This window comes from Rissa tridactyla, chromosome 8 (assembly GCF_028500815.1).
Source record: "Rissa tridactyla isolate bRisTri1 chromosome 8, bRisTri1.patW.cur.20221130, whole genome shotgun sequence".
Classification (NCBI taxonomy): Eukaryota; Metazoa; Chordata; class Aves; order Charadriiformes; family Laridae; genus Rissa; species Rissa tridactyla.
In genome coordinates this window covers 36,851,337-36,870,796 of record NC_071473.1, presented here as the reverse complement: position 1 = coordinate 36,870,796, position 19,460 = coordinate 36,851,337, and the positions used below count along the sequence as shown (strand labels likewise).

Below are 19,460 nucleotides of genomic sequence, written 5' to 3'. Positions count from 1 at the left end.
CAAAGAGCATGGTCATTAATGGATCTACACAAGACACTTCAGTGAAGATGTAAAAATTTGGTTTATTTAATTGGTATTGACTGAAGTATATTAATCCTAACATTTATCAGTTGAGAGCAAACATTTATGCCTGTTGCCATTTTATTCAGATTTTGCTGTTTCGTGGAACACTGGAAGCAGAGTTCTTTACTTCACAGCTATGTTAATCCAAGACTTTTTTATTAGCACTAACTTACCTATAAATAGTACATACATTTCAGACTTAACCTTACATTATCTCAAAATCAGCCCAGTGGGTTACGCTCAAAATAAAGGATTGTGCATGAAGTATTACTTTACCTCCAAAGTTTATTTAAAAACTAGACATATAGATACATAACAATAAAGAGAAAAAAAGTCATTAGCAATCAAGGATTTAAGAAACTCTGTGTAAGGAATCATTCAGAAATGCTGCCAAGGTAGAATTTATCTACTACATACAGACTTTATTCCTACTGGTTCTATCTATCCTAGAATGAGATACTTTGTTCCTATAGTGTTTACCTAGTTTAGAAATTAAACATTAACCTACAAAGCAGCACACATCTGGAAGAGGAGTGCTTTTCTACGTGGAATTACACAAACTCTACTGTTGTTGAATCTTCCTAGCTGATATTTTCTTTCAGTGAAATTGAAATGCTAGTAAAGATTTGTCCAGACTTAACTGTTAGGAATCACTGGTATTACTCAGAATTATCATTGTTCTGTGAGCTACCGAACCTCATTTTCAGTCAAACCTTTTCAAATACACTTATATACATTAAACACATGCACAATTGCATGCCCTCATGACAACTGAGTTGCTCAGTCAGGCATATGACAAATGCTTGTATAGAGAAAATTATGCAACAGCTTTCCAACAGTAATTCTATTTTTCCTCCAAAGCAGTGTTTTTTTAGCTTTTAAACCTACACTCAGCAGAGGAAAAAGTCAGTACAGTGCCTTATTTATTCATAATGCAAAATATGTGAATTCTACAAGCCACTTACTTTCTCATAAGGAACAAAGCAAGCTAGTTATTGTCCTCTAATGGGAATTGCCAGGTTATTGATTTTTATACTTAAGTGAGCTTAATGATTGGTAAAGGTGCTGGACTGTTGGCCCTAGAGACTACCCTCAATCTATAGCGTAGACAGCATTCCAAGATCCTCCACTATGTTATAATAACTCTCAAGAGATTGATCCTAGAAGGTTTAATCCACTAAGATTGTTATGAAAACACTACCTATGCTTAAATAAAGGATGTGTTTATTTAACAAAAACAAAAAGTCAACAAACAAATAATTAGGTTGTATTGCTCTATGATACTACACTTCTAAGCAACGCTATCAGAGCTGTGTATTAGAACGTGTATGGAAACAGAAGCAGAGTACAATGCAAAGATGACTGAGCATTTTGCACACAGTGTAGTATTAGGTAAAGATATTTCTTCACAATGCAGGATGAACTGAAATGAGCCAGTGAGCACAGAAGTTACATAAGCCATTTTGATTTCAGGACCTTCTATCTTTTTAACTAACAGAAAGTTACTACAACTATTAGACCAAGGAAGTTTGAAGACAGAAATTTCATAGGTTGAAGGTTTTGGCAGTTTAAAACTTAAAAATCTGTTAACTGATATTAAGCAAGCATCCTTTTTCTTTTTAAGCAATCTCAGTATACTGCCACATAAAATTCATCCTCACAGCGGCAAGAAGCAAAAAAAAAAATCTACACACTGACTCTTAGACTTGTACAAATGCAGTTTAGTTTCTAACTAAAATAGCCTTAAAAGTAGTACCAAATAAAGACATAAAGGGGCTTATTTTCATGCACACAGCTCCAAATGCATTAAATGCACCACAGTGAAATATGATCAACTCATAAAATTAAGGAAAAAACAAGATGGAAAAGAAATGCTTATCTCATTTAACATCAAATCATGTAACTAAGTAATTTTTTGTTCTCTTACATCGCAGGATAAGGGCAAGATTAATGTATAGGAGTTAGTTGTATTGCATCCATTTAAAGTAACGTATGTTGGCAAAATCAGGTACTGAAGCCATAATAGCTACACAAAACCTGCTGCAAATGAGAGATAGGACAAAAGGTGTAAGTGATCAAAGACAGTAATATTTTATCACTTACCTCATGATGCAGCTCAGCTATCTGATCTTTCAGTTCTCTGATGTACTGGTTAGAATCAGATTTATTAAGCTGCCCTTGAATTTTTCCTTCTTCTTTCTGTTTTGGTTAAAAAGAGAATCTTACTCAAATTATTAATGGATATACTACATTAAAAAAAATATTTTAAGTGTCTGCATATTTTTGTTGTGAACAGAAGCTATTTACAGGCACCACCCAGCACTTTTCATCTGACTGAAGTTACAGCAGGTATCTAGGGGCATCAGTAGCTCAGACCAAGTTGACCCTCTCATACTTGGGTCAATACTAACCATAATACAGGCAGGATTCTGTGCAGCAGCACGAAAAATTAACAAAGCTTCACAGGTGGAATTCGCATCCAATGTACATGAGGTTGCATATGCAATTTAGTAAAGCATCCCTACAGAATACTATAAATATATGTAACATATTTTAGTATACATTATTTTCACCAATGTAAAGTTTTCATTTAGTAACAAGGAATTTCACTTTGTCTTCAAGTGACAAGTAAACAAGATGTTTTCCTTGCATTGTAGAACATGCACTGGGAAACAGTACATATGACAAGCTTTTCCTCCCCTAAAAAGAAGAAACTGTAACACCTAAAATATTGTGATATTTATTGTATGGAAGTTCCAGAGACCATAAGTGAAGAGAGGTATGTCCCCTAGCACCAATACTGTGAGAGGTACAGAGAAAAACTGGCAAGTAAAAAAAGCCAGAGATGAAGAGGAACGTGAGATTTCCCTCACAACCAAATGCAGCTCCTAAATTTCAAAATGCTCAAGAAGGTGTCATCTGCACTTGAACGCCTGCTACACTAACTTTCAGCTTGTCTCTAAAGGGAATCCTAGTGTGACTGAACATAATTTGGCAGATCTGAGATAAATAACTACCCTTGATGGAGAAGGTAGCCCACGTCTTCAGTTTGGTACTAGTAAGTCAAGAGCAGTGTTGGGTTTTTTTGTTTTGGTTTTGTTTGTTTGTTTTTTTCACAGCTGAGTAATTTCTGAAGCAGCCACCAGATTTAGAGGACAGAGCACCTTGATTTTATATAAATCTTTACCTTGACTGTAAGTCATATACAACCAATGTATTACAGAAATACTAATATAATGGGAATATCTGTTTTTAATACCTGTAGCTCATTTTGCAGAAGTTTTACTTATACTTGAAGAAAGCAAACAGTTAATGTCAACAACAGGCAAGTTCAAAGTCATTTGCAAACTGAATTTAAATACCTTTTAGGATGAAAGGTGTTAACTATTCCTCAAAATACAAGACAAAAAGCTTTACCAGAGAGGTTCTTTTAAAACATTGGGGGGGAGGGACAATATACCACCTTCCAAACACTTTTGCTGCATGAAGAGAACAACCTTGAGCACTGTCAAGTGTTGGCAATCTCAAAGCAATTTCTCTAATTTCAGACTTTGTTTTTCTTGCAGCAAGATATGCATTACAATATTACTCAAAAAATAACTTTGACATATTCACTATTAATTCACAGAATCTGCAACATGAGCGGCACAGGATCCTTTAGTGCATAATTCTATATTGAACCTAGTTTCCAAGGCAACCTATGGCTGAAATTAACACACACACAAAATTAACAACATTACTAGTTGTTCCTGTCCTAAATAGGTTAAACTGCCCCCCGAGCCATCATCTCTCTTTACAAGGATGACTGTTGGTATTGGAGAAGCCAAAACAGAAGCAACATAACCTGAAGACCAAAAATAATGCTGTCTATATCTGCATATAAAAAAAACTTCATTGCTGTAAGAACCTACGATTCCAGACAATGAGAATGACCCGATCTCTTGTGGTAGCAGGAATATATGTTAGAAATGCTTGTCTACGTCCTTTCCCTTTGTTTGAAACCCTGACTTTTCCATTTAAGTCTCTTGTTCTATGCACTCCAAATTACTGTGTAATCATACACTATAGTATCAAAAACAAGAGTAAGGCAAGGTTTTACTATAAATGGAAGATAAGTGCTATATCCCTTTTGAAATGAAAGTGTAATAAATATCTGAGCTTACATTCAAACTGGGTGCACAAGATGACACGAAACAGGCATTCCCACGTTAAGTCAGTAAAAACGAACAGCAGAAGCAGTAACATTTGCTAGCTTAAGTTTGGCACTGCACAAACAGCTGAAAGCTGTTAGCGTATACCATACAGAGTATACCATATTGGGAGTTACACACTATCATTATATTTAAGTGTTTTTATTGATTTTTTTATTCCATAAATAACACTGGAAAGTTAATGCACAGAATGATTTGACATTTAAATTTACTCATGAAGAACTGATTTGAGCTCCAACAAGCTGGAGCTGACTGTAAAGCATAAGCCTGGCTTGTAAGATCCTCATTATTAGTAAAGGACAAATAGATTTCAGTTTTCCTTTCAGAACTAACAGATTTTGCAAAGCTAAAAATTCACCAAAAAATGCATTTAGCACAAAAAAGGAACCCTGCAATGTCATTTTCTACAAACATACTTTTCAAAGAAAAGTCATGCTGTAACTTCCTCTTGCAACACACAAAACACTAGAGCAAACTAGAGCAAAACACAAGCTGATCCTTTTAACTGGCTGCAACAGAAATCAAATATTTCTAGCTAACTAAATAAGCCCATGTTCTATAAGCTACAAAGTCTGTCTACAGTGGGTATTGGAAGGATGACATCAGAGAAATTTTAGGACAAGGTATCAGCCTTCTTCATAGCTGCTGTTCATCTCTGAGCGACAGCAAAGATATATTCTACTTTTTTTTTTTTAGTAAGCGAAGTTGATTGTGACATTAATTTAGTTATTTAAAAGACACTCATGCAGGTGCAGTAGCAAACCACTGGAAAATATGCAGGTGTCAGACACTATAGCATTAAAATATTTTTTAATTCTTAGCAAAGTCATCTAATTTCTAGAATAAATATGTATACATCTAAAAGTTTATATTTTTCAAACGAACAAAAACGTTTTATAAAAAGTAGTTTTATCTGCCAGGATATGATCTTTAAGTTGCCCAACATTCTTTAAAACTGTGAGAAGAGACTGATATTTCTCATGAATACGTATATTTATTTTCATACAAGTACAAAATAATACCATGATCTGCAAAAGTGTTTCATTTTCCAGTCACATTCTGTATTTGCATCAAGTTCAGATTACTTTCTAGCCATTTCCCGCTTCTGAGAAGCATTTGTTAATCAAAGGCAAATTTTAATGTAAGCATGTTAAATTTGTTAATAGTATTCTTTAACACTAGTTTTTCTTTAGGGCAGCTGGACAGAAGTCAAAAAGATAAATTGTTGGCAGGAAAAACTTTGACATGGCAGTTCCTTTTACTGTTACAGGAATCAATATAAACAGCTTTCCCTACTATCTGTTGGTATTTTCTCCAAAAAAATTCTGTAGTTCTAGATTTGCTTCTCAATCTACACTAGATTGTATGACACATTAGCTATTACTTCCTGATTACCATAAAAACCTATTTCTTACTGTTTTTATCAAGTGATCTTAACATGATCCTAGGGTCTCTTTTAAGGAGTAGTGTCAGTGTGTGTGTGCGCGCACGTATCTTTAGATGGTGAAAACGTCCATCACTGCAAAATAAACCCTATATTCTGCCCCCATGCAGGTTAGATTCCCACTTGCACATCATAATTCTAGATTACATTAATCTGTGTTTTGGCACTAATCTGTATGCCTCAGAGACAGCAAGCACACTCACGCTCCAAACATTTATCGACACACATGGAAACCGCACAAAATATTTTATGTTCATGTTTCATTTAGTAGCTTAGTTAAGAAAGCTTGAGCAGCTTCAGCTTGAAGGTTTCAGTTTCAAATATAATACCATGTTATATAGATATAATTTCTAACTCTTGAGGCTGACCTAGTCATGAGGCAACTGAGATTGTTATCAGAGTTACCATTTGTTCTTAGTTCAGCATCTGAATTAAACTTGGCCAAGAAAGAGGGACAGGGAATTAGCTAGATTGCAAGTGACATGGAAGTGGGGCAGAAATTGAAAAATGAAGATAGAAGAGGTACTGAATGGAACTGAAACAAAAGGTAAAGACCTTAGACAATAACACTGATGGATTCTTGCAGATTTCATCTTCAGCCCACTATCTGCAGGATATGGCTGTTGCATTTATTTAGTTAGTTGATGTACTGCAAGGCAATTGAAGATGATAATCTTCCAGGAATAACTACTAGCCCTCCATCATTCATTTTCTTCTCTGGGGATGCATGTTTTTCATTCTTCCTGTTCTACTGCTGCCATCCTTCATTTTGCTTCCAGGTATCATGACCCTCTAAAGAACAGATTAATTAATTTCTCCTCCTGAGTGTCCAACAGTATATATTGAAAAGGTTTCTAGGCTCAGGCAGGAAGAAATCACTATTGTATGGATTAAGTCTCACTGGCCTCAGACACCTCAGCCTAAGAACAAGCTAGGGCAGATGGAAGCTCAAGTACTGAGATTAAGGTTTCTACTTCCGTTAAATTACATTTTCACATGCTCTGGCTGCAAACTGGTCTAGCTTCCTCGTACGTTACTAGACAGCCCCACTGACATAACAAAAAATTAAATTACTTTAATATAGCTTGAGTTAATTTATTGAATGCTTTCTATTGTAGCATTTACTTCAGTAGGAACTGGGCATTTCACTCTGCATTGGTTTTATACTATGCTTGAATAGTTTTGTACTACTGTGCTTGAGTAGTTTTGTACTTCTGAAGAAAACACTCAGATCAACTGTACTGGTTCAAAAGTCAATGTTAAGACTCCACTTATAATTTAAAAGTCTTTAAAGTATGAACATCACATCTTTTAAAAGGAATAGCATAAGCAAGTATTAATCTCTCTTCATGTTGTTTGTTTTTTTTTTTTAAAATCTAAGATTATACACATAGGATGTGGGTTGTTGGTTTGTTTTTTTTTTGAGGGGGAGCACTTTTACAGAAAATCTGTGGTATTGGGGGAGGTCACGACACAAAGAATAGCTCATCTCTAGGCAAATACTAGCTTTAAGTTTAAAATAAATATACAGTGAAAAAGCCAGATAACATATCAATAAGCAAAGCGTGAGTATTAATCAGAACAGCAAAATAATGAAAGCTAGACAAATTATGAAATCTAGGAATTATTTTTTTTTTAAAAAAACAGCACCAAAAACAACTCGCAGTCATATGTGAATGAATCTCTACATCAGTTTCCCTGGGGTACTGCTTCTGCATATTGTCACCACTGCAGTACCTACCTCCTGTTCCCAGAAGGGTTTTTAGAAGAATAATGTCAGTTGGTGTTACATTGTAATTAAAGAGCCATCCTCTTGATTTTGCTGCTGTTGAAGATTAATAACTTCCCCCCAGTCTTATTGTCTCTTCCAAGAGACCAGCTCCATCAGCACTAACAGGGTTAGAAAACCCCGTATCAGGGAAACAAACACCCTGCCAGGCAGGTATCACCTCTGCTCAAGGAAAAGGTACTTTTAACAACAGTGTAAGCAGCCGGTTCACAATCCAACCTCCTGCCTCCGAGGTTATGTATAGAGAGGGAGTAGCACAGGCAGTGAAGCAGGAAATGAGCCCTACAGATCAAAAAATCAGCTGCTAAAACAGAACTCACTTAGGCTCCTTCAGTTTGGGAAGCTCTCATCTCTCTTGTCCTGCTCTAAAGTACTAGAGTGACTATACTTGCATGCATACTACACTGAGAGCACCTGAGAAGAAAAATCTGTTCCCCAAAAATTTGCTTCTTAGAATAAGGAAACATTCTGCCCACCAAAAAGTATCAGTTGAGATTCATGGTTGTAATATCATACTTAAATCCTCCTCTGTTTGGCTTTCTAAGAGAAAAAAAACTCTTCTCTGTACCTTCCAAAGAAGGAGCAGACAGTCTCAAGAAACACACCCGATGCCTACTGAGAACTGCTGAGCACGTGGAGACCTCCCAAACTCAATCAGCATAGGACCAGGATGCACAGCTGGTAACACAAGAGTGCAGGAACAGACTGCTTCAAATGCTGATCTTAAATACCTGAAAGCATTACTGTATCTTAAACTGCACACCCCCCCACCCCCCCAAAAAAAATTCAAATTCATGAATAAAACCAAGTTTAAATAATAAATAAATAAATCACTGGAAACCACCTGGAACACACTGGAGGCCTGAAGCCTGCTTTTGCTGCTCAACCAAGAAAGGTCTAAGACACAGAAGATCCATGTAATCAAATTTGAGTTGCAGGTGTTTCATCCCAAGAGAAGCACAAGCAAAGTTTTCTAAAACACTCTCGATGATCACATCAGAGTAGGAAAAGAAACACATGTCAACAAGAAAATAGGCCATTTTAAATAATAAGAAAGCATCTAGGGTTGTCTTCACTTTAATAACTGCAAAATTAAAAACACAGAAAACCAAAACCTATGGTTTTGCTGTTCCTCAGATAACAGCATATCATCTCTACTAGAAACATCTAGAGGGTAGGACATTTCCCTAACACCCTGAGTTGATTTCTTCTGACTTAGAAATATTTACCTGGTAACAATCTGTCTCAGCCTCTTTTCAGGGGAGGCTTTTAAATTCTTACTCTGTGGCAAAAGACACTGCATTAAAAATGTAAATGAAGTTTATTCAGAAGGGTAAATGTGGTAACTAGTGTCCTTTCAGTGACTTTACAGTGACTCATTCTAGACTTTCAAAAAACACATCACTAACATCACACACCACTATTGATAAGAGTAAAAAAAAAGTTTCCTGTAATTTGAAAAGATGGAAACAATTTCTTTACTTAACAGTCAGTACTTGGAAAAGTTATTAAACAGAGGTCATAGAAAGGCTTCATTCTAACGAAGCAGTGCTAAAAGTTTAAACTGTGGGGGAGAGAACTAGCACAATCATGGATTTCCTTTACAGTTGTTCTCAAAGCAGTTTTGACATGGTTAGAGATAGGGTAAATGTGACAAAATTCTCGGAATCTGCCAGGAAACACATCAAAAGGAAGTGATGTTACCCCCCATCCAGATCAACCTAACGAAGAATTAATTCTTATAGATAGTTTTTGCTTTAAACTTACTCAACCTAAGAACAGTTTTCTACATTACAAGCACACTCAACCCCAACTCAAACCAGACACAGATAATTTTAAGAGGATGCTACAAGTCACCAGCCTGAACAGAAATGGAGGGCCAGGGATTAACCTGGAAACCAAAACAAAACAAAACGAAACACCACCAAGGGACCAACAGATTTGCTCATATGCCATTAGAAGGAGCTCTTGCTATTAGGCTAGAAGTGTAGTGAAGCTTGGTAGACTTTTCTTGGCAGCTTTAGGAAAGCACACACAAGCTAAAAGCAATAGGGTTTTAAAGGCTTATATTAAGAAGTTAAAAGCATTTGCTTGTTGCAGTTTGAAGCTATCAGACCAGTTCAGCTAAAACAAGAAAGACTGATTCCCTGAGGAAACAAACCCAAGGTTCTGCTGATTGACTATAGACATAACGAGAGACAATATCCATTCCTTAGTCCTGGCTCGCTATATCTTACAAAACAATGGGACAAAAGGGGTCAAACTGTGCATGTTGATTGGCCAAAACAAGTCATTTAGTTATAGCATGCGAACCTCTAGCCTTTGTGAGAAAGTAGAATGTATCATATTGAAGAGAACAGCTTCTCCCCAGCGTGGAGCTACAAAAAAATAGAAGCCCAGCCATCCAAAATCCATCCTTCATTTTTTAGTGATTTGGTCAAATGTTCTGCTCAAAGCCCAGAAGCCTGCTAAATACTTCCAAGCCATGTTCACTTCTCAAGGGTTTTATAAGCTGAACTGGCAAGTGAGAGAAAAATAAGAAGATAGAAGAGAAAACAAAAGCTGACAAAACTAAACCTTTGTTTATACCTGACTTCATGATTTGTCTTTGTCACTTCTGGGGCTTTGGTATATGCACCGTAAGTTAAACTTCAGTTACACTTCAGTTTAGTGTTATTTTTGGTAAGGAACAGACTCATACATTTCTTTTGTTTAAGAATATCCATCATGTATTCAACTATTCTTTGTACTTCAATATGCTTACACAAAAGTTAAAAAGCTTAGCATCAGGAACTGAATGCCTGACCAAGATAAGATGGCATTCAGAATATATAAAAAAAACTTCCTATCATCATAATACAATGACATCTTGCTGCAGAATTACATCTACTATTAAATGATAGAACTATCTTCTCCTCCTCCCTCTCTGTCATTACTAACCAAAACTAAGAGTGACCCAGAAACCGTGATTTAAATCTAGCATTTGTGCGTGCAACGTCAGAGCAGTTCTTATGTGGGAGTAGTGATACTCTGCGTTACAAATTTAACAACAGTGTCTTGCACCTACACCTACATGAACATTTAAAAGAAAACTGCACAATTTAGGTTAAGCATTGCTATGGACCATGTGGACCTAGCACTGAATCCCTAGAGCTTCTTAGAAAAGCACCATGCCCCTCAAAAAAAGGAAGGTTATGTGGTAAGTTAACTTCCTCCCTTCATCTTTATCAGCTTTGAAACAGTATGACAAGCAGACCTATTTGTGATGCTCTGTGTTAATAGCACAATTACTTTGAGACTGACACCTACACTCCAAGACTGGCTAAGTGTATTTATCATAAATATTGCATTTCAAGTCATGAAGGCAAGTCCAGATTAAAAGGCACTCTGCTCCCCACATCAGGTCACAGCAATTCCTGTGACAAGCTGAATGGAACAGAATAGGAAGCAGCTCTTTCTCCAATGAGGAAGAAGTTATATAGTTTTAAAATTTCCTTAAAAAGTGGCTTTTGTTTAAGCTCTATTATCAGTTGCATGTTTTGCAGTTTACAGGCTTTGGGAGTTAAGGCTTTCCGACTCCATTATTACTTTTTTTTGATGCAGGTGTTTCAGAGGCCTTTGAGCATGAGTACCCAAAAAGGAAGTTTTGATCGTAAGTTTCATATTTGCTGGCAAAACACACTGGTCAAAAATATCTGTTTGCTTACAAAAATCTTACAAAAAATAAATCTGTCACAGTCCAATAAAAGCATTTTAAGTCAGATCTAGCGTGTCAAAAATAAGTAAATTGACATTAGAGGTACTTATTTCTATTAAATCACTTTTGTTTAAATGTCTTTATACAGTTAACGCTCAAAACCTGTATGTCACAACTGAAGAAGTTGTATTTCAGGCTAGTGTAAGTTTGAGATCAATAGTTCAGCAAAAGCCTAACAGGCAAACACATTAAATTAGAAACATGAAACACAGCCACAGAATGACTTCAGACTGTATACAAAGAAAGTACAGCCATTCTCATTTGTGCAGAAAAATCAAGAATCTTACTAAGAGACTACAGATCAAGAAGTCATTAACAGGTGATCATCTGAGAACACCAAAAGGATTGGAACTTGAAATGCAGTTTATTAGGAAACAAGAAACAAGGCCACCTAGCACATGAGAAAAACGGAAAAACATAACTAAAGATTGCATCATGCAAAGTAGTAATTGTGAAAAGGAAGGAGAGATGATGTGGATAAACAACCAAACATAAGACAGTGCAATACCATGACAAAACAGGGACAGAGTAATTTTTGGTGGTATTAGCCAGAGTCATGAAACAGATTACCTTCCTGCACTTAACTTTTTACCTATCTCACGACAAGGTAGCATAAAAATCTTCACGCAGTTCTGGCACCCATAGCTTAAGCAGAAATATGGAAAGGGAACAGGAGATCACTATAAAATGATTGAGCACTGATGATTTGATCAGTCAAGCAACAGAAAACCAACTCAGATGTATTTACATTAAAAATGAACACAGTTCTAACTGGGTGAAAGCTATCAGAAAAAAGACCTGATCATTATGGGATTCACCATTTCTTCATTTCATAAAATCAAGACTGGAGCACTTTTTAGAGACCCCTATCAGTCAAACAATTATGGCATTTAAAGTCTGTGCTAAAGTAAAAATAATGCAAAATGAGTACTGGCTCCTAACGTACAAAAATCACATTGTTTGAAGTAACCCTTAAAATATTACAATTTTTTTTAGTAAAACGCTAACGCACGAGTTGAAGATTGACCTAAACTCAGCTATTCTATTGTTATCTTACTAGATAAACGATTCACATGCAATGCTTACTGTACTTATCTAAGTATTTCTGACATACTGATCACAGCATTATCTAAGCATTACATTATTAAAAGAAATGATTGCTTTATCTTTTAATAAATTTAGTGCCTGCTGCACTAGAGGAAAAATATTCAAAATGAAAATTCTTTATGCAAGCTCCATTGAATTTATTTGTACATTCCACATACGAAGAGATTAAAAAGATGCAAGTAGTTGAGAAATCATAGGGAAAAGAAGGCTTTGACACAATACAGTAAAGTCATCACCTTGAAGGAAAGATTTCAGAGGGAAGACAGACACTAGCAATACCAGTTTAAAAGGGAAAAAAAGGTAAACTAGAGAAATCACTAGCCTGTAACTTAGCAGTAATAATCAAGAAAGTCTTTGCAGATGGGCGCAGCAGAATTCAGACTGGACAACAGTATATGAGTATAGGAAGGACAGACTACAGTAAGACATCGTGACTTCTCAAAGCCAAGCAAATATAAAGAACAGTCATTTATGGTTCTCTCAAAGGAGTAGTGAGTTCATGAGACAGTGAAAGCTCTAAAAGGAACTGAGAGCATAAGGAACAACACAAAGGCCAAAGGATGCATTTTCAGATCCTACAGTCACATGGTAGCAGTAAATAACATTTATGTTTTCAAGATTTACGTGAAGGGAGTAAGAGTTTTACAACAAATCCTCCAACACTGGTCATAGCAGAAGAGTAAGCACAGACAAGAATGGGTGCTGGAATCAAAATGTGTGCATTTTTTCTGGACAGAGGATGTTTTCAATCTTACCTATTAATCGGCAATTTTTACTAATTACAAGACAAAAAATAAATACAAAAGGCAGAGTTTAGAAGAGTGTTGCCTGTAGCATGGTTATTGTACAAAAGCAATTATTTACAGCTCTGTACAGAAGCACTTATTTACAGCTCCTAAGTATGCCCATAATATAGATTTAAGGCCTTTGCTTATAGAGGAGGCATGTACAGCCATATAGCATTATCCCACTTTCCAAAGCAGTGCCTTGTAGTCACAATAGGTTAATAAGGAAAGGACGTGGAGGAAAAGAAAAAAAACAAACACAAAGTACAAAGAGTAATCAGTATCAAGTTACACATTTAATGCCATCACTTGTTACCTGGATTTCTAATTCAGCAATATGCTGTTGGAGTTCAGCTACAGCTGCAATGCGGTCTGCCTCGCGGAGCCGTACTGCCATCACTTCTTCTTTACTCTGAAAAAAGTAACAGATTGAAGCTAAGAAATAATGTTTCAGTTGATTAAAGACTATGAATTGCTTTTACCCAAAATCATGTAAGTAAGGAAAAGTTAATACACTGCTGTGTGAAATATACCTATTGATAAGGCATATTCTACAGAACACAAATTTAATTTTAACCCATAGAATTGTGGAATCATCTAATATAAATTCTTAACTATAATAATCTAAAAAAACCAACTGTGTAGTTTTGAAAATGTGCTGTTATCAATTTCCATGTCCAGAAAACAGCTGTCTTGTATTCCAAAAGTGTTATATTATAAACTAAGAAAAAGTATCAACGTAACAAAAAAACAGCTCATGCTTCAACTTTTGACTTTATATATAAACAGCAAAGCTACACAAGGGTTAATTATTTCACCATTCTGTCTAAAAAAAATAAATTAAAAAACACAAAAGCACAGATATTCTCAACCTCATTTAAGTCTAGCTATTTTAGTCACAGTACACAACAAAAATTTGCAAGACAGTTTAAAATAAAATTCTAATGCCCATAACCTACAATCAGATTCCTGGTGTAAGTTTAACCTTTAAGTTTGCCTATAAATGATAGACAACTTGAGTTTGGAGAAGAAATAAGGACATTTCCCTATTTTTGTTTCATGAGGCAAGTCCTCAAGACTTCAGGGAACAAAATATATTGTCAGCAGCTTGGTACAACCGCAGAGAGAAAACAGGGACAGATATTGAGTGAGCAATACTTTCAGATGGAGTACAAATAATTCTGGGGAAGAGACAGACTGGGCTCAGGTACACCTACTTTTATGGTAGACTGATGTAACACTGCAAACTGTAGTTACTGTAAATCAGTTTCAATATTTCAGTTATTTTAATATGTACTTCAAACTAACATTATTTAACCATCCTTCATTAGACAGTTCAGTTGAGACTGACTTGAACATGCCAAAGCTCATCTATAGTAGCTACTTGAAAACATGCTGTTTGTTTTTAAAAATGATTCTTGTAATGAAGGTACATCATCTACAGGATCCAATTAACAGCATCTATAATCGGTGGAGTCCATTTCAGAGGAAGCCATCATGTGGCAGCCAAAGTTTAGCCATAATTGCTAAATTCTGCCGCACAATTGCTCGAATGAAGCCAAACCCACAGGATTACATGTATTTAACTGAAAGCTAAGGACAAACTGGCTTCGTTTGACTTTGGTATCTGAGATGAGTCAATAGTGTCGCTGTAGATGGCACTGATGCTTTACCTCTGAAACAGACCATGTTCTCAATAATTACCACAGAAGCCAATATGGTAGGAAAGACGTGACTGGGGTGGGGGCACAAATCTTATGTTGTAAGTTCTTTAGCAAAACTGATTAGAAAGATCAGTGCTGTGTTTCAAGAAACAATTTTAAATTAAATCCTTGCTGCAGAAGCAGTAGTCACATAAAATAAGGAAAAAACGTAATGGTAACGCACCAGTGACGGAAAACAGTTGCCATATAGGTGATAAGAGATGCAACTTGCTACAAAAATTTTAATTTCTGCTTACGTACTTTAAGCTAACCTTCACAGAAAAATACAAGCTCCAGAAATAATGTACCAGTTCTTTCTGCATAGAAAAAAAATAATCGGGGAGTTGAAAATCCAAATACTTTTTTTTTTTTAATACACCTCTTCAAGTAGAAATATTGTTACCTCGCCAGGTGCAGTAACAGAAATAAAACTAAAGCATGATTTCAGTTTTCAGGACGAAGAAAAAAAAAAAACAACAAAAAACCAAACATCAGTTTCTAATGGAATCCCGAACAACAAACTTGCGAGATTTAAGGAGACGCAAGGTGGAATTTTTAGAAGTATTTAGTGCTAGAAAAACTTTACATTTGTCTGTATTGCTCCATGACATTACCTGAAAGATTACTGAAAAATTTTCTTCATCAGTTTTGAATACAAAGTTGTTATATCAGTAACATCTTAAATAGCTTTATTTCATGTATTTACACAGCAGTACTGTCTTTTCAATTCAACCTACCTGCTCTTATCTGCATTTCAAGCCAAATCTAAGTTGGTAGCAACCCTATATAGTAAAATTAGATACTGAACCTACTTCTAGAAGGACTGTAGGTATGCCAAGTCTGCTGCTCTGCTGGAGGCTAGCCCTTCACACTTCTAACATATGCCTTACATAGTAATCATAGGACACCCTGGTTTCTTGTACACCCAGTTAGTATTAAAAAAAAGCCAGTAACATTGCAAGGTTTTGGCTTAACAAGCATAACAATGTTTCTCTTTCTACTTTAAATTTTTATTTTCTTTCAATTCACTTTAAAATTAAAATATCATTTTTCTTACACAATGAAATAACCTTAAAGAATCTCAAGCAGGAATTTCCTTCATTTATTGCGCTACAGAGGTGGGGAGACAAGAACCTAAAACAGTCTCTTCTATAACAAGAAAAAGTGAAAGCATTTGGCATGAATCTTAGATTAAGCTAAAAATCATGCTTCCTGTAGTTTGAATGTGGAGAGCAAGGGACAGGAAACTAAATGACAATCCGTACAAATCAACTATCAATGGAAAATGGCTTTTTATATCCTCTCATTTTTCACTTAACTGTATATTATCATATAGTTAGAGTTTGAAATTGAACAGTTTTTCATAAGTTTGAAACAGCAATAGGAAGCTCAATACCAAGTTATGTCCCATTTAAGGGGTGGGAGAACACTGAAACTTGCATATATTTTTTACTCTTTTTATAGTCAACATAAAAACTTCGGAGTATTGACTACACCCTCTGAGTCTCCTCAGGATTAATGAGGACGTTCAGTATCAAAAAACAATCAAACAAACCAGTTATGGGTTATATGAAAAGACATGCCACCAAGATAGTGAATATTTTAAAAAAAAAATCAATAAGAATAATCTCAGCATTAAAAAAATAGCACTTAGGAAACCAGTGATTATGGTAAACAAAAACTAGTCAGTAGAAGCAATTTCTTCTAGTTAAAATTCAGTGGCTTGTTTTCTAAAAGCTTGTGATGGAGTTTGATGAGTCAATGGAAGTTGTCTTTACAGTGCTTTAGGTTCAGGTTCCATTTGAAACAAATGGAACTGGCAAGACAGCAAGAAAAATGAAAATCTGAAAATACCCCAGGTATTTCATGGGTTATCTCAGTTATTTGAAGTTCTTAAGTTTCTTTAAAAACCAACAACAAAAATCAGTTTTGTTTTGCAGAAAGAACTGTAACTAAAGCAAAACTAGCAAGAAACTGCCAATTACAAATTACCATTATGGCTTTGAGTAATGAACACAAGATCAGAGTTTACTACACAAGTAAATTGCCTAGATTTATGCATTACTTTGGGGGAAAAAAAGAAATTACAAGAAATGAAAATCTGTAAAACTGAGAATTGTGATATTATAGCAAAAGTATGCGTATTAATAAGGATGTCATCTAATCTCCAGGCTAAGTGCGAATGATAAACCACTCAGACTACACTCTTGATTCATACTGTCTACAGAATCCTTTGATGAAATTGCAGCTAATGCAGTCTTCAGGGTATGTTACAAACAAAATGTATGTATATTGGATAAAATTGAAAAACAAACACTCAACCAGTAACAGTGTTCTGCATGAATGAGAACAGAAACAAGTAGTGCACATAAAAAAGGTTCAGCTACATTAAAGGCAAAACAAAGATGTGATCACGAACAACAAATTATATAACACCATCTGCTCTCAGGTTTCCAATTCACAGCCACAGTTTAAGAAATAGTATTCTGATTATTCATCTCATATTACAGTACTATTTTTAACATACTAAGTATCCTATTTAGAAATTACTGACTGTTCAGCACTAGCTGATTTCATTAAAGAGTATTCATACATCTTTTGGACATAAGATTTTAAGTAAAAAGTTGTTTTCATGTCTGTCAAATAATATCTTAACTATAGCAGTTTGTCAACTAATACCACCCTTTTCTGAAGTAAATAGCAGTAGCAATTTCAGGAAAGTTTTAATCCAGTTGAAGAGAAAAAAGCTTGTAAGACTTATCCTTTATTTCTTATCCATATTATGCGTGCACAAATTAAAGACATAAGTTATTAGTAAATGGTTATGGAGTTAGTTACAAAATTAACTAATTAAATCTGAGATTCAAACATCTGATTGGGCTCTCTTGTACATTGACAGTAATAAAAATTACTCTTTTGCCCAATGCTTTCGGGCTGTCCCCTTAAAGTCTGGTTACTATTAGGCAATGACTACTGTAATGCTCCCTTCTGCAGGCCTCCATTCAAATGCTACTTTTACTCCCTTTTTTTGAACCTAAACTAATTCTGCAGTAACAGTGAGTGTCAAAGTAAAGAACCTCTTCTATCACTAAAGACAGTCAGAGTACACAGTGATCAGGATCTGTTGTGTAAGAGTGTCTTTTTATATATTATACACAGACACTTTTCTGAGTGGAACCACATTTTAAAGTAAAAGTTTGTCTTTGTGGGACCACAAAGAAGCAGCTCTATCAAAACCTGAAGTGATTTTTGTGAAACGGTAAATTCAAGATGATATTGTCAAATCAGTAAAAGAAAGTTTTGGTTTTGTGATTTCTGCTTCTCAATGATGACACAATTCTATCCAACAAGAGTGGACAAGACTAAAAAGTACACATATGTTAGCACACAAGTAGTCTATGCACCATGCATACCTTGCATTCAATTTCTGCTTGTCTACGCTTTGCTTCATTCAACTGAGCAAGAAGTCCTTTGTTCTGTGCAGAAAGATACTGTACCTTCCCCTGCAAGTTGGTAACCTCTTGCTCTGCCCTTCGTAAATGGTTATAATTGATCTGATTCTGAAGTTTATGAAAAAAAAGAAAAAAGAAAATGCATGTTAAGGAAAGATCTTTGATATTAATTTAACTCCCCAAAGTGTGACAAGAAACACTTGTAGATCATTTACTATAAAAACTTTTGATGAAAAAGCATTCAGAATTTTGCAAGTTTAATCAGAAAAGTTTGCATGACATTTGGTTTACAACCAGGATATTCAAATTGTTCTTAAACAACAGATGACTCATTTTAAGAATATTATTGCAAAGTTCCTGTACATCTGTTTTTCCCAATCTTTTGCTTAGGTAAGGCAAGGATCTTAAGAACTTGTATACCAACAACAGCAACAAGCTGATGCATCCAAGAAACATCAGGTATGTCAGAAATATTATGTGTACATTTCTGTCCAGTGAATTCCTGAAAGGAACATGGGACCTTAATTAAGATCAGTGCATTAGTTCAAGTCACACCATTTTTATATGAAGCTGTACATAGACTAGTACATAACACAAGAACAACTGCATTTCTGTCAAATGATAGCTAAACAGCATAAGCATATAAAAAAATCCATGCGTGACACTGAAGCGACTACCTAAAGGTCTTGTGATTTGTAATCCAGACAGCAGGATACCTATGCCCCCTACTGACTAAAATAAATACACAGATGGGGAAAAAGCAACAAAACAAAAGCATATGTTAATTGTAGTGAAACAGCATTAATACTTCAATGAACAGTTGAAAAGTTATGGCAAGAGGAAGCTTTTATTCAGTTGGTATAGAAAAGTGGTGCCTCTGTCAGCAAAAAGCCATGTGCCTTGCAGTTAGCTCATCTCTCTTCAGTAGCACATCCTTATGCGCTCTCCTGGTTTCTGGGATTGCTGAAGCTTGTCAAGTAGAGTGTTTGTTTAGCCTTCTGGATGCACAGGTCTCCTTCAAGTAACAGTTACAATTAGCAGGTATTTCATGGGAAGATTTCTCAAATTACAAATCCTTCTCAATCAACAGCACATTGTGCTTATTGATTTAGTCAAGAGTTCACTAATATATGAACTCACCAACTTTAG

General features: G+C 35.4%; 1 protein-coding gene across 13 annotated transcripts in view; it reads right to left on the bottom strand.

The window, feature by feature from the left end:
* The window catches only part of EVI5 (ecotropic viral integration site 5), an 81,274-nt gene that overhangs the window by 20,093 nt on the left and 41,721 nt on the right, over positions 1-19,460 (bottom strand). For 12 of the 13 annotated variants that reach the window (XR_008468013.1, XM_054211450.1, XM_054211441.1 and 9 more), the window contains 3 exons: positions 18,273-18,419; positions 13,473-13,568; positions 2,167-2,262 (listed from right to left, as the gene is read on the bottom strand). Coding sequence is in view for 12 of the 13 variants with exons in the window: in XM_054211450.1 (XP_054067425.1) it covers positions 2,167-2,262; positions 13,473-13,568; positions 18,273-18,419 (339 nt within the window). In the remaining variant the exon portion in view is untranslated. The remainder of the gene's footprint in view (positions 1-2,166; positions 2,263-13,472; positions 13,569-18,272; positions 18,420-19,460) is intronic. The other variant, XM_054211444.1, reaches the window with a different exon arrangement.